At 28.8% G+C, this 20,994-nt stretch overlaps 1 protein-coding gene across 2 annotated transcripts in view; it reads right to left on the minus strand.

The window, feature by feature from the left end:
• Nucleotides 1–6,610: 6,610 nt before the first annotated feature.
• LOC129958018 (E3 ubiquitin-protein ligase MARCHF8-like) overlaps nucleotides 6,611–20,994 on the minus strand; it is a 97,342-nt gene continuing 82,958 nt past the window's right edge. For both annotated transcript variants that reach the window (XM_056070210.1, XM_056070285.1), the window contains exons 2-3: nucleotides 20,139–20,426; nucleotides 6,611–14,379 (exon numbers count right to left, since the gene is read on the minus strand). In XM_056070210.1, coding sequence (XP_055926185.1) covers nucleotides 13,606–14,379; nucleotides 20,139–20,426 — 1,062 coding nt within the window. In that variant the 3' untranslated portion in view covers nucleotides 6,611–13,605. The remainder of the gene's footprint in view (nucleotides 14,380–20,138; nucleotides 20,427–20,994) is intronic.

Consider the following 20,994-nt stretch of genomic DNA (forward strand, 5'->3'; position numbering starts at 1 on the left):
CACTTGTGCCAGAATCTATAAAAGGAGTTTCCTTCTTTTAAGATCCTTCCAGGTTCTTTCTCATTATGTCACCACTCGCCATATTCCAATTAGTGGCTATTAACTGTACTTGCTGCTCGAATAAGTATTCGTTAAAAATAGGCAGTTGATTACATTTATATTTAGCAATTAAAGCAACTATTGCACTATTTCTATACTCATGCAACGGTAAAATACCTTATATTTTGACACTAAGAAATATTTCTCATTATGGCAATGATTTTTACATACGGACCATTTCATTGAAATGCATCGCCATCATGGGCGTCTCGAATATGAATAAAACAAGAAGTTAGGAAATATCCATTTTGATCCAGTTAATAAAATATGTACTTCACGAAATTTTCTCGGCTTCCTTGGAACAATGTTACAAAGAAAAAAAAAAACACACGTCCATAACCTTTGTTTTGGATCATTTTTGCTAGGTGTGGTCCTGCAGCTCGTTTGGCTGAAATCCAGGGCAATGGGTGATATTACCCAACAGAAAAAAACCCAAATAATAAAAAAATCTAAAAAAATTATATACTTTAATAAAATAGGAGCGTGAAGTAAACAGAAGTGTTCGAAAAACGGGAATGTTATCTTTTGTGTTTAAGGTGCTAATTATATGTCAAAAAAATTGTTAGAATTTTTCATTTAGTAATGAATGTTTTGTAAAATCAGAGTTAAATAGATGTTCAGTTTTCAGATCCTGTTTTAGTTGATTAATTTTTGTCTTAACAAATGAAATATATAATAATCAAAAATATTATGTTGCGATAGAACATTTATGAGTAGAGTTTAAATGATTCTTTGATTTTTAAACGCCCCAAATTCAAATGAATCATTAAAAACTCAAAATATATCGATATCCAAACTAAGTCGTCTATTAGTAGAAGATAATTAGAAATGCCTACTATTTATATCATTTTGAAGCGGAGTTCAGTGTATTTTACTAAACTAAGAGTTTAACTGATAATTTTTTAAATATAGCTTATATTTTCAGCTGAGAGGCTTGGAGGCGAAAGCTTGGCATTGTTTGGCTATAGTATCCGAAAAAAAAATTCCTGTGGGAAGATGATTTTTATTCATTTTTTAAAGTTCAAAGAATTGTTTTTTAATCTTTTTTTCTTTTTAATAAAATTTAGTTGCTGTAAGAGCCTTCAATTTAAAATTTAATTAATTTTTCAAGATATTTTTAATGGCATATTATTTTACGGTACTATTTTCAATGTAAGATTAAAAAAAAAAGCCGGAAAACTTATTCTGAATAATTCATATTTCAATACCTGGCAATATGTTGTAATGCGTTAACAGAGACAATTTTTATTACCAATTAAAAATCTAGGAAATCATGTTTTTCATTGACATTTCGATTATATGTATTTCTACTAATAATGTGTGAATATCTGTGTATATTCTTGGTTATCTACTGTCCAGATTCTTTACTAGAGAAGCTATCAATTTGGCACTCGTTCATATCTTGGAGAAGAAGAATGTGTTTTTAAAAATGTTAATGGATTAGAAATTAAACGAAATTTTGGTGTTATTTCGTGATAACTTCTGAAAAATTTTTAGCAAAAAAATGTTTTTTATTCAGTTTTAAGATTCAAAAATTATCTTTTCAATGATACAGATTTAGTTGCTGTAAAATCTTAGATTTAAAATTTAATTAATTTTTGAAGGTTTTTTAAGTATATTTTACAGCATTATTTTCATCGTTGTGAATGAACCTCAAACTATTTTCATTGTTTCATCAATTATTTAATCGCATGATTTTTTCCAATTATCGAATGCTACGGAAGACGAATTCTTTTAATATCTGTAAGGTTTAAATCTCTATTATTAGTGGAGTTAGTTAGCATTAGCAGCATTTAAAAACATATTGCATTTATGCAATGGTTTTCATTGGTTTAAATAATTAAGTATAACATTCTTATATCTTATTTAGTTCTCTGAATTGTTAAATCCAGCATTCATATCTGTTCTTTTTTAATCAACAACAAACCGACTTAATTGTTATTTATGCAGTTTCAATGTAAGGCATGCTTTTAATGTTTTTTTTTATTTCATTGTACTTATAATGAAGGTTTAATTTTATAATGTAGCAAAGTGGGAAGTTTTTAAAGGGCGTCCGTTTTTAAACACTGTTGCTTTTTTCTGTGATATAATTGGATGCATAAAAATATAATTAGAAAAGTGTTAAAATGCATTCCACAATGAATGGAATGGTTTAAGGCTTTTAAAATAGTACGATTAAAATTTGAAGTTCAAAACATTTTGTCAAAGAAACCTTTGAGAGAAAATTACATAAAATGTTTAATTGAAAATTTTAGCAACCACTGATCTTAACTAACTAATTAGTCGTCAAAAATAATTAATTTAAACTAATTGTCGATTGATTTCATGCAGATAATCAAATAATTCAATTTGGGAATGGCGTTCGAAATGATGCATCAAGTTCAATCAATTCAACAAGGTTAACAATAAGTACTCATGGTAATTACTAATTGGACAATACTAATTAGTTAACTCAAGTAAGTTAGAGTCAGTTCTGGTTACATGAGTTCATTACTGCTCCCAATCATCAGTGTAATCCCAAATTATTTAAGAATAGCTGATAGTTTTGAAAGGAATTTAATTGAAAAAACTGTGCAATAAACTCACATATTTGAAATGAATGTCATTGAATTGTATGGAGATCTTTCTACAGAAATGAATAAGTCAAGAGCACGTGTTACTTCTTACAATGATGATGCGATAGCGCATGAATTTTTCTATACTATTAACAGTATCCAGCCAACTACTGAAAATACTTTGCATTTCAATGTCACACAGTAAATTTAAATGTTACGTACGGAAGGATTACGGATTTTTAAAATGGTATGACGTCTTTGTAAAGTTTTAAAACTGTTAACTGTGTCTGAAACAACATCCGGAGATATAGTATTTTAAACATTAGAAAAACAGAGGTTCCACTTCAATAGTTTGCAAAAATTGCCATAAATGATTACTGATAAAAATGGAATAAAACCTGAAAGCAAGTTCTTTTTTTGTGTGAAATTAAGGAAATAATAGATATTTAATTAAAAAAATTTAATATTTATATTAATAGATAAAATTAATATATTAATATGGATAATAATATTATATTAAATTATATTTTAATAATAAGGTTAATAAAAAATTTAAATGTTACGGATACAAGGATTACTAAGTTTTAAAATGGTATGCATCACTGTAAAGTTTTAAAACTGTTAACTGTGTCTGAAACAACATTAACAACACATTCAGAGATATAGCTTTTTAAACATTAGAGGAAGTTCCATTTCAATAGTTTGTAAAAATTGTCACAAATGATAACTGATACAACGGTAATAAGACATAAAAAAAAGTTCTTTCTTTGGAATTAAAGAAAGAATATGTATTTAATGGATATTTAAACCAATTTTATATATAACTTTAAAAATGTTGAAACTAAAATGAAATTTGAAAAAATAATGATGACTAGTTTCTAAATAAATGACAATATCTATCTGTAGCGTATCTTCTGTCAGCGTTTCATTTGGTGACGATTTTCCCCATCTTTCATTATTTAAACATCTGTGATACATATGGCAAAACATTTTCAAGCCGTATTTTTCTAATTGAAGAAACTGAATTATAACAGCATTTAAAAACATATTGCATTTATGTAAGGGTTTTCAGTGGTTTAAATAATTAAGTATAACATTCTTATATCTTATTTAGTTCTATGGATTGTTAAATCCAGCATTTATATCTGCTCTTTTTTAATCAACAATAAACCGACTTAATTGTTATTTAACCTTCTTGAAACGGCAATCAGTCGTTTAATCACGGGGAAAAGAGCCGAATAATTGTGGATTCTTTATCTTTCGATATTGGGTAAAAACAACATATAAAAGACTTATCTTCGTATAATCATTATTCAGATATGCTAAAAACTCTGCTCTGGTAACGAATATTAAAGCGACGAATCTGTAGAAGGCAGTATCAGAGACTTTTTTTCGATTGGTCTGCATTTATTTATATTGAAGCTTGCATTCATTTATATTCAATTATTTGCTTAGCTGAAGCTGTAAAAATATGATTTTTTAAATAACCAAAACATTTACCCTTTATATAAAAATTTCTTTATCCTTTTTATTCATTTTTTAAGAGTAATTCCTGACAAAAGAAAAGTCATATTCAATAAACCACATGTGCTTCTGCAAGGGAATCTGAAACGAAACCGAAATATCCATAAGCAGTCTATAAAAGAAAGCGAACTTTGAATGGGAGTTATATATATATATATATATATATATATATATATATATATATATATATATATATATATATATATATATATATATATATATATATATATATATATATATATATATATATATATATATATATATATAGTTGGCTACATACCAAATTAGATCTGCACTAAGTTCAACTCTGCTACCTCAAACGTCAAACAAAGAAAAGGTTAATTTCCGTCTCCAAATTTATGATTCCACCGTGCGAAGGCGATTTTTTGTGTTTTCTAGGGTTTTCCACTGAGCAGTTACAACTAGAATTTCTCTTAATTCTTAATTTCTTTTCTAGATTTGATTGCATTTTTTCTGTTTCCTTTGATCACATGGAATATCAAATAAATTGAATAAACTTTATAATATGAAGGTTTGCTATAGGCCTAATGGACGAGCCATTAATGAATAACTTTTCATTTATTTTGATGTACCGAATCTGTTTTCGAAATTACTTCTATCACTACAAAAATATCTATCAAAATATTTAACATTTCTTTCAAATCAGTGATGCAGTTAGTAATCAGTTAAGAATTAAAGTGATATCTAGATTTCATCACTTCTCTTAACATAGTAAATATGTATGTTTCTTTTCTACTAATACATCTTTTAATAAGTCAAAGCTCAGTTTTGAAAGGAATGTTTGCACACCGGCACAACTTTACTAAGAAATTCTCTTTCTTCTGTTTCGAGTATTTGAGCGCATTGCATTGAGATGAAGTGAAATTTAAACTTAGAAACTCATCGAGTCTTTTAATTTTCCTCAAATTAATCTTTGCTCTTCAGAGATGCCTGAGGCGAAGAGGGATACTTCCGGTGAAAGAGACTTTATGAAAGGGATATTAAATTTTAAAGAGTTCCAACAGCTTCTAACAGATATCTTTCATTTTTACTTTTATCAGCTATTTATTTTTTTAATATTTGAATTGATGAAGTGTTTTTTTCAAGAGAAGCCATCTGAAAAGAATTCATTTTCAGAAATATAATTGTGGTTTAAAGGAAAATTAATTAGTAGGAAAAAGAGAATCTTTAAAATTTACTGATTACTGTTATTCCTTGACTGTAGGGATATAATGATTGAAAAATTGATATTTAGATTTCATATTGTTTATTCTTATCCAATATTCGAATCAAATTCTTTAATATCATCACCAGGTATTAAGATTTTCTTCTATTTTATATAAAAATATATTTCACTCTTCCTTAAATAAACTGATATACCTATGAAACTTCGATTTTCATTATTTTAGAACCATTAATAATTCTTTCGAAGAACTGCAATGAATTTATTAACATATTTTTTCGAGTAGGTTATTCAAACGGTCTAAAATAATCAGACATGTTGATATTCAATGTTCATAATTCAATTAATTTCAGTCGAAGAAAAATGGAACATCTTGTTTAAGATTTTAAAATGTCAAGAATATATTATTAAATATGATTAATAGGATCTTGTGACAATATAAAATTTTAGTCTTCGCAATTTTCTCAAATTAAATTCATTGATCCCCCCCCAAATCAATATAATTTTATATGCCATTTAAGATATTTTCTAATTGGTGATATATATCTATCTCTCTAAAGGTGTAAAAGTTAGCTATTCAGTCACAATTAGAGAACGGTTCAATTAGCGATTCGGCCACAATTAAAGAAATTTGTTATTGGGGTAAAAATAGAGAGCTATCATAATATAATAGTAACTCTTGAAAATATTCCTAAATTAAATTCAACCGTTACACTGACTGTGAATATTCGTACCTAGATAGTTTGTTTGCAACGTGTTTCGATGTGAAATTGTGTTTATTTCCAATGCCGAACTCACGTGGGATTTAGGAAAATTAGATTACACTGAATTATTTAAAAAATAACATATTATATATACTATGCTTGTTATGTATAGTTAGCTTATTTTATATATTTCCAAAATCTTTCAACGTATGAATACCAATAATCCAGTCGCAAGAGCACGAAAATGTGGTCTAACATTGTATTATTACGCATTATCTATAGCTATGTTGGAAAATCACTTCTTGTTCATTATTGAAAAACGTTTATGTAAGCTCAAGAAAGGATATAAATATTAAATTGGCATGACACATTTTTGTGTTTTTGTGGACAGAATATATTGCTTTACTGCATTTATTAATTACTGAATATTAGATCATCTTTGCTTTCATTCTTATAAATAGATTGAATTTTTTTTCTGTAAAAGTAAAAAATAAACGTTCTGGATAAATAATAATAATAATAAAACAGAAATATTTTTTAATTAAAAATTCACACTTTATTTTCATTTTGCACAAACTTACACATTATTTCACAGTTCAAACATCTTTTATTCGCGGATGAGATTTTCACAGCACGTATAACTACATTCTCAGTTTGAAAAATTGTTCTAAGTTTCGGCAGCATCTCTTCGATATTCTAAGCAATAAAACAGAAAAAAAGCATTGATTTTTGTAACAAGCACCAATTTGGTTATTGAAAGAAAATGAATACATGATATACAAACATTTCGAATGATATTACATAAATGATCTTCTAAGCATACCTATAATCACAGAATAGCAAGGAAATTTTAATACATATATTTATTGCATAAAGGCACTTAAAACTTCATTTTTAATTTTTTAATGAATCTAACTATTCCAATGGCTGTTTTACTAAAAAATACTGAGAAAAGACATCTTTTTTGGATAAAAAGGTCTATAACAGGTAAATTGATAACTAGTTATTAACCAAAAAAATTTTTTTTTCTTCCACTTTACGAAAGAAAACTGTAATTTTTATTGTTCTGGTTTTCAGAAAAAAAAATTGCAATATTGCCATGTTTCTAGTGACCTATGTAATTTGATTTAGAAATTATTTTAAATTTTTAATTAATTAATTATTTTTTATTTTAATTATTATTTTTATTTTCAAGCAAATGATTTAAAAACTAAATTTTGCATCACAATTTTCAGACATCCCGAATCAAATATTTTAGAGATAAATATTTCGAATTAAAAAACAAAGTAATGTTTAAGAGTTTCATTTCTGTTTTCAATAAATATTAAAGTTTACGAAAATTTCAGTAGTGTTATTACTAAACTGACACTGTATTTCTATAATTTCTAAATTTTTAGCTTACCAAAAGTAAGTCATATTACTTGATCACTTGTAACAATCGCCGCATTAGATTAAAACTATCTGTAAAACTGTTTATTCATTTGTCAGAGTCTACATGCAGGAAAACTATTTTCTTTCTTTTTTACCTTACTTTACTATACTATTTCTCTGGCTTTTCCTTTATTTAACCTATTCGTTAACACTTCAAGTACAAATGATCATGTAGTTACACGTGAAATCATGACCGTCCTCCGGAAAAAAAGAGCATTAAAATAAATTGTACTGCAGCACGCTTTTGACTAGAATATACAGAATTATAATACAGTCAGGTTAACAAAAGGTCTCCACTCATAAAGTTTTTCTCCTTATAACAGAAATACACAATAGTTCCGAGAAAGAAATATCCTTGATATGGAGGAACCAGCATTATGATGAACTTTTTAAGAGCATAATACTTCACACATGATACGAACAGAAACGACTAGCTTTTTGCAACATGCATAAATTCATCATCCTATACATGATATTTGTTGAATATACAGCTTGGATAACAGTTGCATTGGAAATAATATTTGTTGAGTATATGCAAGTAATCTGAGCTCTTGAAGCAGTCCTGTTAAAAATGTTTTATACAATTTCATAATCCAGAATAATAAGAATATAAAATAAAGTAAAATGTACTGGTTACAATACCACAGTCAGAAACACTGATTTCACAATATAAAGGCTAACGATTTTTTAATAAGCGAGAATTGCACTTTTTAAATTTCAGAATGCTATATCAAGAATTTATTTGTTAAAAATGTGACGATTCTATGGAAAAAACTAAACTATAAAAACATATGACTAAAATGGCTATTTTTGTTATTTATACATGTTTATTCATTCACATTATAATTTATTTTTAAATAATTACAAAGTATACCAAGAAATAAATAAATATTTTATCAGAAAACATGAAAATTTCAAAATTATTTTCCAATGAAAATCTGGACCAATATAAATATTTTTTTGGAAGTAAAACTACCAATTATAATTTTGTTTAAAATATTTATCAGTGAATTTCCGTATTAATAGATTGTTTTTTTTTACCTATATAAGCTTTTAGATATTGTTTTAATGAGTATTTTATGAATATCCCAATGTCGGATAAACTGTACATGATATTCATTAAAAAAATTACGAAAACAATTCCCTAACTGGATGTTAAATTAAAAAAGAAAAAGAAGATATGCATCATTAATATACAAAATGCGAAATTTTTTGCTTTACACATTATTTGCAACACATTACAAATGTTATTTACAATGAGAACAAGAGACGTACTTTTCAAATTGGCGTAGCTGAAAAAAACATATTATTCATAGCGGAACTACTAATATTCAGGCTATTAAAGTCAATAGGAAATCTTTCGCATAAACAATGAGTTAACAAAATATATGAAAGATTCGAACGGTCGTGTTACAATGCAGTATAAAACTAATATTGCATTTATAATTTTCTGTTATTTTATTATTGCAATCAAATAAGTAAGTTGAAGAGAAGAAATGTTACACTTCATGCCTAAAGATATGAAATAAGAGCATTTAATGAATGTTATGATTAATTTTTTTTGTTTCGAATAGCTCTTTGGTCAAGTATCTTGCATCTAACCGGATACTGTGCACCACTAATATGCAGCTACAATTGAATTCAGGGTCTCGATATTGCGCTTATGTCAATAATCAAGTTCAGTCGATAAGAAAGTTGAGACAGACTGAATTATTCTTGAAAAATGTCAAGTGCACATATTTGGATTATCAGAATTCTCGTTCGAAACCCATCCATTGCGCTGTACTCGATTGTGAAACTTAACCTTTGGCAGATTTAGAGACACCACAATTTTTAACTAGGGTTGCTCTTGGCAGAATTCTCAATGGAAATAAGATATGCATAATTTTATGCTCAGTAATAATTTAAAATGTGATGTATCCAGTTAGTTGCAAAAGATTGCAGAATTGACATGTATTTTAGTAGCAGCATCAGCATATTCAGAAAGTTCAGCATCAGTGTAAGTGTAGTATAAACACAGCAATTTCTTTTAGAACTTCAATAGTCATAAAAGAAGAAATGAAACATATCGATATTTAAAATTTCAAGTTGCAAGAACAAAACTCGGCCATTATTTACATGCTATATGTCTAATCATTTTTTGCTACTAGAATTTATATTTCAAAGAACGCATTCAAAACATGTCTCTTCCATTAAGTTAAATATATATATTGAAATAATTAGTAATTTCTCATTAATTTTATAATGGAAATGGTAAAAAAATACGAAAACGTCATTGAATAAAGAATCTTATTTTTGTACTTTCTGAGCCAATTCTGTTTTATGAATTTCTACAAGGCATAGAGTAAATTTTAGTTGCTTTTTTGAATATTTATTGTATAGCTAATTTTATTTATATGGTATTTATTTATTTGCATAGTAATATTGGTTTCTTTAAGGGTTAATTATTAGGTCTAAAACAGAAATTCAACATTTTATTTTGGCATTATTTTGATACCATTGAAATTTACATTTTAGGGTAGAAGAGGAAAAAAAAATCTTGACTTTTAAAACAAGCATTTTCACATTTCACATTTTAAATAATTTACCTACGAAAAAAAAATCTGTTTAGTTACAATCTTTTAAGTTGGAACCTATGAAAACTTTTGATATTTTTTTACATAAACTCAGTTTAGAAATCAGAGGCACTCTATGAAATGTTTAGTTTCTTCTCATCTTATTCGTTAAGTTCCTCAGAGGGAAATTTTAATATATCAATTATAGTTAGCAAATTGCTTTTTAAATCTATGAATCTATTGATAATTGAACTACCTAATTTGAGATAGTAGTTTTTTAAGAAGGTAAAATATGAATTGTCAAAACCTGTTTACTATTTAATTGTTCATAAAAACAAAATTAAATAGCAATGATCCAACTAAATTCTTAAAATTTACCATCAGTTTGACTAGATGCACATTGCGAAGCACTTAGAGCACTAATTTCAACTGGGACATTAGAATTTCAAGTCGAATTCCTAGGATACTTAAATAATGATTTTGCAATTTTTTTTAAAAATCACTACAAACGAATTATTATTAATGTTCATTGTTATTTATCCATAAGACAAACAGTAAGAAACACTTATAGCCTGCATCAAAAAAAAAAATATTCTTTGAAAGCCCTTTTTAAAGCACCATAGAACTAGATCTTTAAATTTTCTCCATTTTTAAGATCATTAAAGGACTAGATTTCAGCAAATAGTATGTCTCCAATAAAGTATTTTACAAAATTGTCGTTTAAAATAGAACCGTAAGCAATAAGAGAAGATCTCATTAATTTTTTCATCATTTACATATCCGAAAGCAATGCAATAAAATAAGCGATATAATATTTGTATATCAAGTATTTAACAACAATTTATCTCAAATTATATTTTAATAATCAGAAGTGATAATATAATTTTTCCATTCAAAGAACTGTTGAAAAACTAATGGAAGAATATAGTTTCTTTTTCTATTAAAACTTCGATTTTTTTTTTGTAAAAAAGTATTAAACAATTTGAAATTTATGATTTGTATATGATAAATAAAATCATGTGAAAAATTGAAATCTATTGAAGTATAAAAACTAAAGCCTTAATTAAAGTAAATATACGCATGAATATTTGTGACATATAAATGCCAGAGAAAATAATATAATTTCTATATTTTCTTTCTTTCAAAACATCGTAAAAGAAAAGAAACAGCAAATTAATAATACTCTACGTGAATACTCAAAAAATACTCTACCTGATAATAAAATTAGGTTTCAGCCCTCATAGTTATTCTAAATGAGAAATTTCTTTCCAATAAAATGGTAATATTATTATCTGAAGTCATAGTTAAAAAAGAATAGATATCCACCATCACAGTTCAAATCATAAGAAATCCTAAGTAGTATATGGATCAGTACATCCAAAATATCACTACTTTGATATACGCATTTATTGTTAAATGTCTCGTCTTCTAAGCAATACTAACCATTGTCCACTCAAGATCCATTGTCCAATGACATTATCTTTGATCAGAATGGAACAGGCTCTGGAATAACAATCCGGGCGCGCTTTCTGATAGAAAAATCATGATAAATCGGAAACATGTTTCTCTTTTTTTTGGGGGTGGGGGTGGGGGAAGGATAAATGGATAGTAACAAAAGTACTATCGAACATTGATTCATTGGTATATTTTCCGTTATCATTTTGCTCGGAAAAAATTCGTTTAGATTACCATCCGATTCACTCAAAGCAAATTGCTGTATTGAATCCGAAATTTCTAAATATAAATTTATGCATCCAATGGATTGTAAAATAAAAGAGAATTAATGTTAGTTTATAAATATTGGTGATATTTATAAATAATCTATAAATGTTATTAAATATAATTATTTGTATTAATAAATATATGTTAGAATGGGTCAAATAACGCAGCCATTATTTTATTAGTTTTAATGCGATATTATAATGTTTTTTTAAAAAAATGAGATCTCGAAATTTATTAGATGGATAATTACTTTGCAAATTAAATCGAAACAACTATTTTCAAAAAATTTCTTGTTTTAAAATGCCAAGAAAACCAAAATTCCTCTTTTCAGACAAAATGACTTCGAATCAAGTCTTGCCCTTTTTTGAATATTTTCCTTCTTATTTTGAAATAAAGTAGAGGGCTTGGATATTGTCTTGATCGCTTGCAATATTATTAAAGCAATAAAATTTTATTCCCTAACATTTTATATGAGTGCTCCAAACAAGATTTTCTTTTTTAATTTGAATAATAGAAGTTCTATAGTTACAAACATTACTTTTAGATTTAAAATGTCAAAATATCATAAAAAAGTGTTGCTCAGCGGTAGCAAAAAGGAGTGGTATTTCTTTTAAACATATGAGCCTTAATTTTTTTTTCTTGTGATAAAAATGTGTTTTCGTAATGTAGTTTTATGCTTTTATCAAAACACCAAACAAAATACTCAAAAACTGCTATGTATGAAAATGCAATATTCAATATTCCTGGATTCTGGATAATGAAACCATCAAATATTACTATAGAAACAAATATTTGTCTGCCTACTGTTAAATGTAAGCAAAGCTGAAGCCTATATTTTCTTTCTTTCCCTAAGTGTGTAACATCTGCAGATTTATGATTTCTTCCTGCAAATTAAATATTTATTTTTTTATAATAAGAAAACATAATTTTCTGATTATTTTAAAGTATGCTGTTTTCGTACCAGCTTTTTCAAAATCGTTCATGTAACAAAATCCAGAAAAAATTGAAAATTTTGTTGGAAACAAAGCAGTAAGAGAAAAAATTTGATCGCTTGTTATTCTAATAAATACATTATAAATCACAGTCGAAAAAAAAAAACTAGCAGATAGTTCATATAAATATTTACGTGTTATAAATTATTATTACCGAAATAAAATGATAAAATAAACAATGAACAAATGATTTTCAGTAGTTTTCTGTTCATGAATATAGATATTCACTATTTAGTAGAACTCTTTGATGAAAACCATGAAAAACTGACAAATGAAATTGAGACTCTAAAATATTATAGGAATAGCTCATTCACTAACCTTATTGTCTTTAGTTAAGTTTCGTAACGGCTAGGATTGACAAAGAAAACCAAAAAGATAAACTAAAAACGAATTTGATTTAAAAATAATTTTCATTTCAGAGTTCGGAGCAGGAATCTGAAGTCAGAAAAGTCATCATCCATTTACATGCAAGACTTAGTTCAGTTGCAAAACTGACATTGAATTTAAAAGAAAAACAATTAGCCAAAATTATATTTGAGAAGGAATCATTCTTCATTATAAAGTACGAACTCTTTACAAGCATAGTAAATTCCGAAACAGAATTTATTTTCGCACAGTGTTCAAGGACCTAGTCCAGAACGAATCCTACACTGGTCTCAGAATTCAAGAACGTTATTAACTCAATATCCTTTTTATAGTAAAAACCAACCTTCCATCCGAATGCACGCAACCGGTGTATAATTTTTGTGCCGATATTTGAAAGCATGCCAGTCTAACCAGTGTGTAATCACTAGTTTCTGACATGAAAAATCTTCGTTACAGAAAGAAAGGGCACTATCCTCAGCTGGCGGTCTGTTGCAATTGTCTGGAAAGAAAGGCATCTCTCAAGGACGCTTCGTCCCCCGTACAGGGAGTCATGTCCCTTACCACCAAGGGAGTTGGTGGCAATGGGATATCATCCTCGACGTTTGACACCACTACCACTTCACTAAGGGGATGGCCGCCAGCGAGGGGATGGTCATCATTGGCGGGGGCACTGTCTGTGACAGAGGTAAGTGTAGTCTTGGTGGATCCTGTCTCCACGTTGGCGGCTGTCGGCAGAACGGACGAGTCCTGTCTTAGACCACCACCGCAGGTGGAGATTGTTTCCTCGTGGTTAGATCCTTGGTGGACGCTCTCCGTGCTGCCCGAGGAGTTGCTGGTCCTGCAGCTGTGGAACTCCTCTTCGTCGGGCGAGAAACGCTTCTCCTCGCTCTTGGCAAGTACGTTTGCAGTGAGCTCGGCGGCAGAGAAGACAGCCTGCTGTTGCTGGCTGCACTTCTCCGGTGCGTTCTGCACGTAGATGATGCGGTTGAAGGCCCGCCACCGCTTGAACAGTTGAACGTACATCTTGCACTGGACGTACATGAAGACGAGGCCGCCCGTGAAGCCTATGGCCACCACGATGAGCTTGGTCCAAAAGGGCCATTCCAGGACACCCGTGCGCATCTCCTCGGCGGTGCGGTCGATGAGCACGTACAAGGACCACACCACGCACGTTATGGCGACCACATGGAAGGTGATGGAGCATAGAACCTTGCGCTGTTCCACCGGTGACATTTCCAGCTTCTCCCACTGAAAAGAAATATAAATATAAATAGTAATTTTCTTATGCGAAGGCAAAGCGCAAAGATAAATTTGTGTAATAATTTTGATACAGATTTCTATTGAATATTTTTTTATTTCTTTTTATGTTCCTAGAATACGAGTAAAGAATTAGAATACACTGATTAATTAGAATGTCTAAAATTGAACATGACAGCAATTCATATTCATATTTTAAATATGTATATAAGAATATGTAGCAATTACTTTTAGATACATCATCGATATAAGATCAACAATTCAAATTTGAATATTACACGATGTTAGATCCTGGAATCCTAGTACGAGATCATGTCTTTCTTAAATAAAAAAAAAAAGAAAAAAATAAATTCAAGATTTCATTCCAGTTTATAAGTAAGAAAGCCTGTAAGGTAAGGTAAGGTTCGTAAAGGTATTCCTTTTACGAAAAGGTAAAAGGAATAGACAAAACAATGACCCTTGTTTTTTGGTTTCCTTCATTATCGGATTCGCAAATCCCAGCTCCTATTTCGGCGTCAAAGAAATCAGATATTTGGTGAACATTTGGCAGTCAGATTAAGTTAAACAGAAGTTCTCAAGAATACTAATATCTCTCATGCACACGTTATAGATTTTACATTACAAATCAAACGTAGCTAAACGAAACGTAGAACTAAGCGCAGTTACAAAAACCCTTAATGAAGCTGCTTGAAATGTTCGTATTGCAGTTTGTTTCCATTTAACTGTTGCCATTCGATAATATCCATCTCTACTACTAATAAAGATGAATGCGTTTGTCTGTCTGAATAATTTTGTGTGCTTTAGTATTCTCAAGTTAGACCATTTGATCTATAGCTGCCATGTTTAACATACCTTGAAAGGTGGAAATGTGATCCTCGGGGTGATTAAAAAAGTATTAGTTAGAATTTTAATTAATTAAGAAGCTAAAATTTGGCTTTTTTTAACAATAGTATTCAAATATATTACAGCAAAAAAAAGTTTCGTAACGTTTAAAAACTGAAAAAAATTACCTTTATAATGATACCAATTTAATCGTGCGAGTTTTTTTTTTGAATTTTATCATTTAAAATTTTTTTTTGTCTAATTTCCAACGTTGTTGCCCTGAAATTCAAACCGTTTTCAATGTTTCATCAAATGTTTAATCGTGCGATTTCTTCCATTGATGAAAGCTAGAGAAGGATTCTGTTAAATATTTATGCGGTTTATAAGACAAATAAATATGCGAAGTTACAGTACCGCAAAATTTAGGTATAGATGAATCTGACATTTTCGATTTCAATAGCTCTGATATTATGGGATTGTTCTCCATTAAAAATCATATTCGCAATAAAACAGAGCTCAAGTAAGACAATTATAGGAATGCGTCTTTAATGTTTGCCAGCTTCGAGGAATCAGGGGCATGGATTTATATCGAAATAATTTATTTGAAATTCAATATAAACGGCTATTCTGCTGGTCTTCAGAAGCGGCTAGTAAGAAATAAGAACAATTTTTGTGCCTTTCTCGTTAATATTTTATAAATATATATGTTTAAATTGATTGATTTATTGGTGTTACCATAACGATTATCACCCTGTAACTAAGTTTTATTTATAAAATGAAAATCAGTCATTGGACCGTAAATTTCACATTTCATCCAGATATTTTTTAATGACAGATTGTAGCAAAGACCAAAGAGTTGAGACCTGAAACCTTTATTATTCTATATTTATTATATTCTGACTTCATGGACAAGTTGGAATTTATAACTAATATTTTAACTTTCAGCATTTTTTAATTTTGTATTTAACATTACATTTCTTTCTGCTAACGGATACCTATATATTTTAATATGATTTTAATGATTAGTTTTGATTTGATTTTTCGTAAATATCAAGCATAGAGAAGGAAACAAAAGTTAGCAAGAGAGAGAATGCACGTTATTTTTTATAATCAAAAGCCTATTCTACTTTTGGCAACTGTATTCCGTTATCACTTTTTTTAGTTTCTCGAATACAAACTTGTGCTTCAAATGACAGGTCTTTTAAAGCAACGCATATTTTATACACTAAATAACAATAAGTTGCTTATCATATGCTATTATGGTCTTCTATGCTTTTGAGGTTTTCATAGTCTCTTAAAATATTTCCCACCTTTAAAATCACATTTTATTAATGCTAAACTGAGCTATATTTCTTTTATAATTCATATCTCACTGAAATGAAAATAGAAAAAGTGATAACATGATTTAATATTTCTAGATTTATAAAGGATGTGATCAAAGTCGTGAAATTGATTTATTTCCGAATAAACATTATTTACATCATTACAAAGAGCATTTTTAGTGTAATTTCAAGGTACTGATTTCATTAGTTTTACTTTACTATTATTTTTAACAATTAACTCACAATATTGTAACGTTACTCTACTAAGGTTTTTATATAGTTTCCTGATAATTAGAATTAATTAATTTAAAAAGAAGTCAACCACCACGCTACAGATTTCTTTAAGCATAATGCTAGTGTTAATAAATCTGACCTGCAATGCAGAATTTTATTGTCATACGGATAAAATCACAACAGAAAAAAATGATGTATGTCGTCATTAAGTTGAAAGAAGAAAGTATTTACGTTCAAAACGTACGTGTTCCGGTAAAACGAAATGATTTATGACATATTTTAGAAGAAAGGTAAAAACCAATAAAATTTTTACTTCAACTCAGACAAAGAAGACCAAAGTTGTCCGAAAATTTTCTTTCATTCTGGATAGTGTCCAAATGGGCACAAAGACAGATCAGAAAATGGGCAATTTGTCATTGTATGAAAGTCTGTCAATGCGACGACATTTCTTTCAAACATCTTAAAAAATTTATGGTAATAACCGATTTTATTGTTACAATTTCGCATAATAAACCTGAATATGACAAATATTTAGAATGTATACATTAAAATACTTTATTTATGGCAAGTTAATCATTTTGAGGTATACTTTTCAGAAATAAATAATTAAATATTTAAAATATGTTGTACCATAAATAACATAGAGGGTATTGCATTTAATTCAATGATTTATTGATTAGAAAATTTACTTTAATTGGCCAATGAAATTATTTAATGTGTATAATTAAATCATATTTCAGGGATATCGTTTATTGAAAATGAAAATGGTTTAAATAATATACATTTGCCTTACTTTTTATACTTTACAAGAAAGTTGGAGATGCTTTCAATAATATTTAAAACTTTTGAGACAGAAATATATCCCAAGAACTAATAAATAATCATTAGATAAGAAAAGATGCCTAACATCTTAGAAAATAAGAATTACAGACCTGAAAAGGTTTTTTGGACGTGCTGTCATGCACATGGGATAAGAAATCAAGGCCTTATGGGTTTGATACTATTTTCATTTGAATTTATTATAAAATTCTATAAAATCGTAGAAATCTCAAAATGTTTTTTCAGAAATTGTATAATTGAAATATGTCCAATACACAATATTTGTATTTATATATGGTATCATCTTAAGTAAAAATAAATTTGAAACAAACAATCCAATTATTTTACTTTTAGAACAAATTGAAATGATTTGTGCTTCAAGAAGTAAGTTATCAATACTGGATTAGCAAATTTTCTATAATAGGTTCTTAAAAGAATTCTAATTTGAGAATATACTAAAAGAAGATATCTACATGCAGCCTTTATCTTTTTTTCAGGGAAAAACAAACAAATTAAGAGCAAGATAGCCTATTAAAAGTCTATCAAAAATGTTACTATATACTGAGACATAAAAATTTTAGTGTCATATTTTTTTAAATATAAAAATACTTACATTAAATTTTAAAAATAAGTAGTAACTATGATAATTTGTAGATGAATAAGCCTAATAATGTTTGTGAAAATAAATTACGCATGATCGTGGTTACAAGTAACTCAGTTTCAATATCTGTGATGCTCTTGGTTTTTTTCACGGTACTAATGTATATCATATGTTAATTGGAATAATTCACCAGCAAAATGAATATTGCTATTGAGCGACAGAGAAGAATGCTGGTGGGCAAGATTTGCTCGTAGCAAAAAATCAATAACAGTAATGAAAAATGAAAACCGATACAATTTAAATTCACCAGATTTATCCGCTGCAGGAGTATTTTCAATGCCAGTTTAATAAAAGATTGAAAATACAAGAATAGAATGTAAGCAAACCAGATTTTTGAAAATCGAGACAAAACTATTTCTTCTACGTTGAATTCGCCGCCCTTCTGATTAAACAGCTAGAGAATGATGCAAAATTTAAATGCATACATTTATTTTATTGCCTAATGGCAACTGTTTAAACGATGAGTATAATAATAGTCCGAGGAGATTTTTTTCTTGAAAGATACTGGAAAATAGATCCATAATAAAAACTCATCTGTAAAATGGAAACAACTCTGAATATCTTACTTTAATATCATTCACGTTCACTTGCGATGTTCCGTGATAAGTAGAGCAATTTTAAACAGATCAGTATGTCCGCTCACTCATTGCATACGGTGGTTCTTATATTGGTTCAGTGGGCATCACTTGGATTTCACATTGCTTCCAAGGTCAGATAAGACTTATTTCTAACATTTTTCCGAGAAGCTAATTGAAGTGCAATGTGGTATTCGTCAACGGACAATGATGGTGAACGCACTTATTTGGACGAAAAATAAAAATAAATGCTCTTACAAATTTTATTTTATGTTAAAGGTATTTCAAAAGTTATTCTACAGTTCAAAAGGATATGAGCCATCATTTATGTTATATCTGGTTTACACAACAATAGACTAAACCATATAATTTTTGATTTAGGGCCTTTTGTAATATTCAAAATATAATCTTAAATACAGCATTTCTAACGCCGAATATTTTGAAACATTTATGTCCTCGCATGTTTAACACTGACATTTTGAGATTCCAAAAGGGAACTGATAATAATGCCCGTCATGTTAGTTTCTATATTAAAAGTCGACAATATAGTTAAAAGTGAATTTTTAAAATAAAATATGAAATTATATTCTTTTTTGCAATATTTGAAACTGTTTATTTTAAGCTAAAATCTATTCTACTATTCCCTATTTTTAAAAAAGAGAACTAATAGATTCCTATTATTCTTATGAATAGTTACAGCTGTAAGAAACTCTCGCATAGAATAACTTTAATTATGAAACTCCTATTCATCTACACGAAACTGAATAATTTTATACATCCACTTTTATTTAATTTTTATTGAATTTCTGATGATGTAAACATATTTGTTGCAATATAAAAGGGACAAAAATGTGAAAATGGTATCATATAAAATATCTATCAAAAACAGCAGGTATACTTCGTTCCGAATTTTCTCTCTACTTCTCACCGATGTAATTAATACATCATTACAGAGTACTCGATATTTCTTTTCGCTCATGCATAATATTTATAAGGTTATACGTGTTAAATTTAAGCTGTAGTCGCTAAAGATAGAAATTTAGGGAATCAATCGTTTGTAGAATTGTTTGTTCTCTAAAATTATTTCTGAATATAGAACGCTAAGGAATTTGAAATTTCGCGTATATTCTACGATCTTTAGTTTAACAAATATTTGTTAATGTTTCAAGTGTTAAGGTGTCCTTAAGGATTTAGATATTTGGCAAGGATATTTGTTAAGGATTTAGATATTTGTCATAAACACAGCATCCAATCTTTTCCAAATAAAAAAAAATCATTTCAGTAATAAGGGAGTCCTTTTCATCTGAATCGACTGACCTTTCTAAAAGGTTTGATCTTTGTGTGCATGATGAACTGGAACTTGCAGAGTTCGCAGCAGCGCGTGTCCGAGCTCTTGATCCACTGCTGCAGGCAGGACTGGTGCACGTAGCGCAGGGATCCAGCGCAGAAGCAGGGGGAAATGAGGGGCAGTTCGGCGTCCCCCTCGCAGTGGCAAATGCGGCAGATGTCGACGCCGCCCAGCGAGCTCGACACCGTCGACGGCTGAGAGGAGTGACGGCGATCCATGCGGGGGCACGTCGGGGACCCGGCACTGAAGGTTTCGGGCTGTCCGAAAGAAAAAAAGCAAACAATCATTATATATAATTCACTAGAAAAAAATCGATATTCAATTTTTGAAAAAATTTTACTAGTGGTCAATATAAACAAATGATTTATTTGTCGGTGAAGATGATAATTTCCTCTTCTAGTCCGAAACATTGTAAGAAGGTAATGCTTTGCACTCGGTTCGTCTGGCTTGAATTGACTCCCAAACTCACTTGACTGGGAAAAGCATATTTAATATCTTTTGTTTGCAATTTACAAAAAAAAAAAAAAAAAAAAAAAAAAAAACTTAAAAATATTATAATGTTAAAAAACAGTTATTCAAAAATGATTACCATATTAAAAAACGGTGAAGCCTTAGTTATCAGACATGAAAAGAGATTGTGGACTTTAGATAAATGAAAATGCTGGAAGAAAAAAAAATTCTAATACTTTTTATTTATGGAATTACTATTGTTTCTTTATGATTTATTACTTTTCATAACTCACACTCATATTCATGAAGTTATGTAATCAATATAACCATCCTAACTTATCTTAACGAAACGGAATAAAACGAGATTAAAATGAT

This window comes from Argiope bruennichi, chromosome 1, assembly GCF_947563725.1.
Source record: "Argiope bruennichi chromosome 1, qqArgBrue1.1, whole genome shotgun sequence".
NCBI lineage: Eukaryota > Metazoa > Arthropoda > Arachnida > Araneae > Araneidae > Argiope > Argiope bruennichi.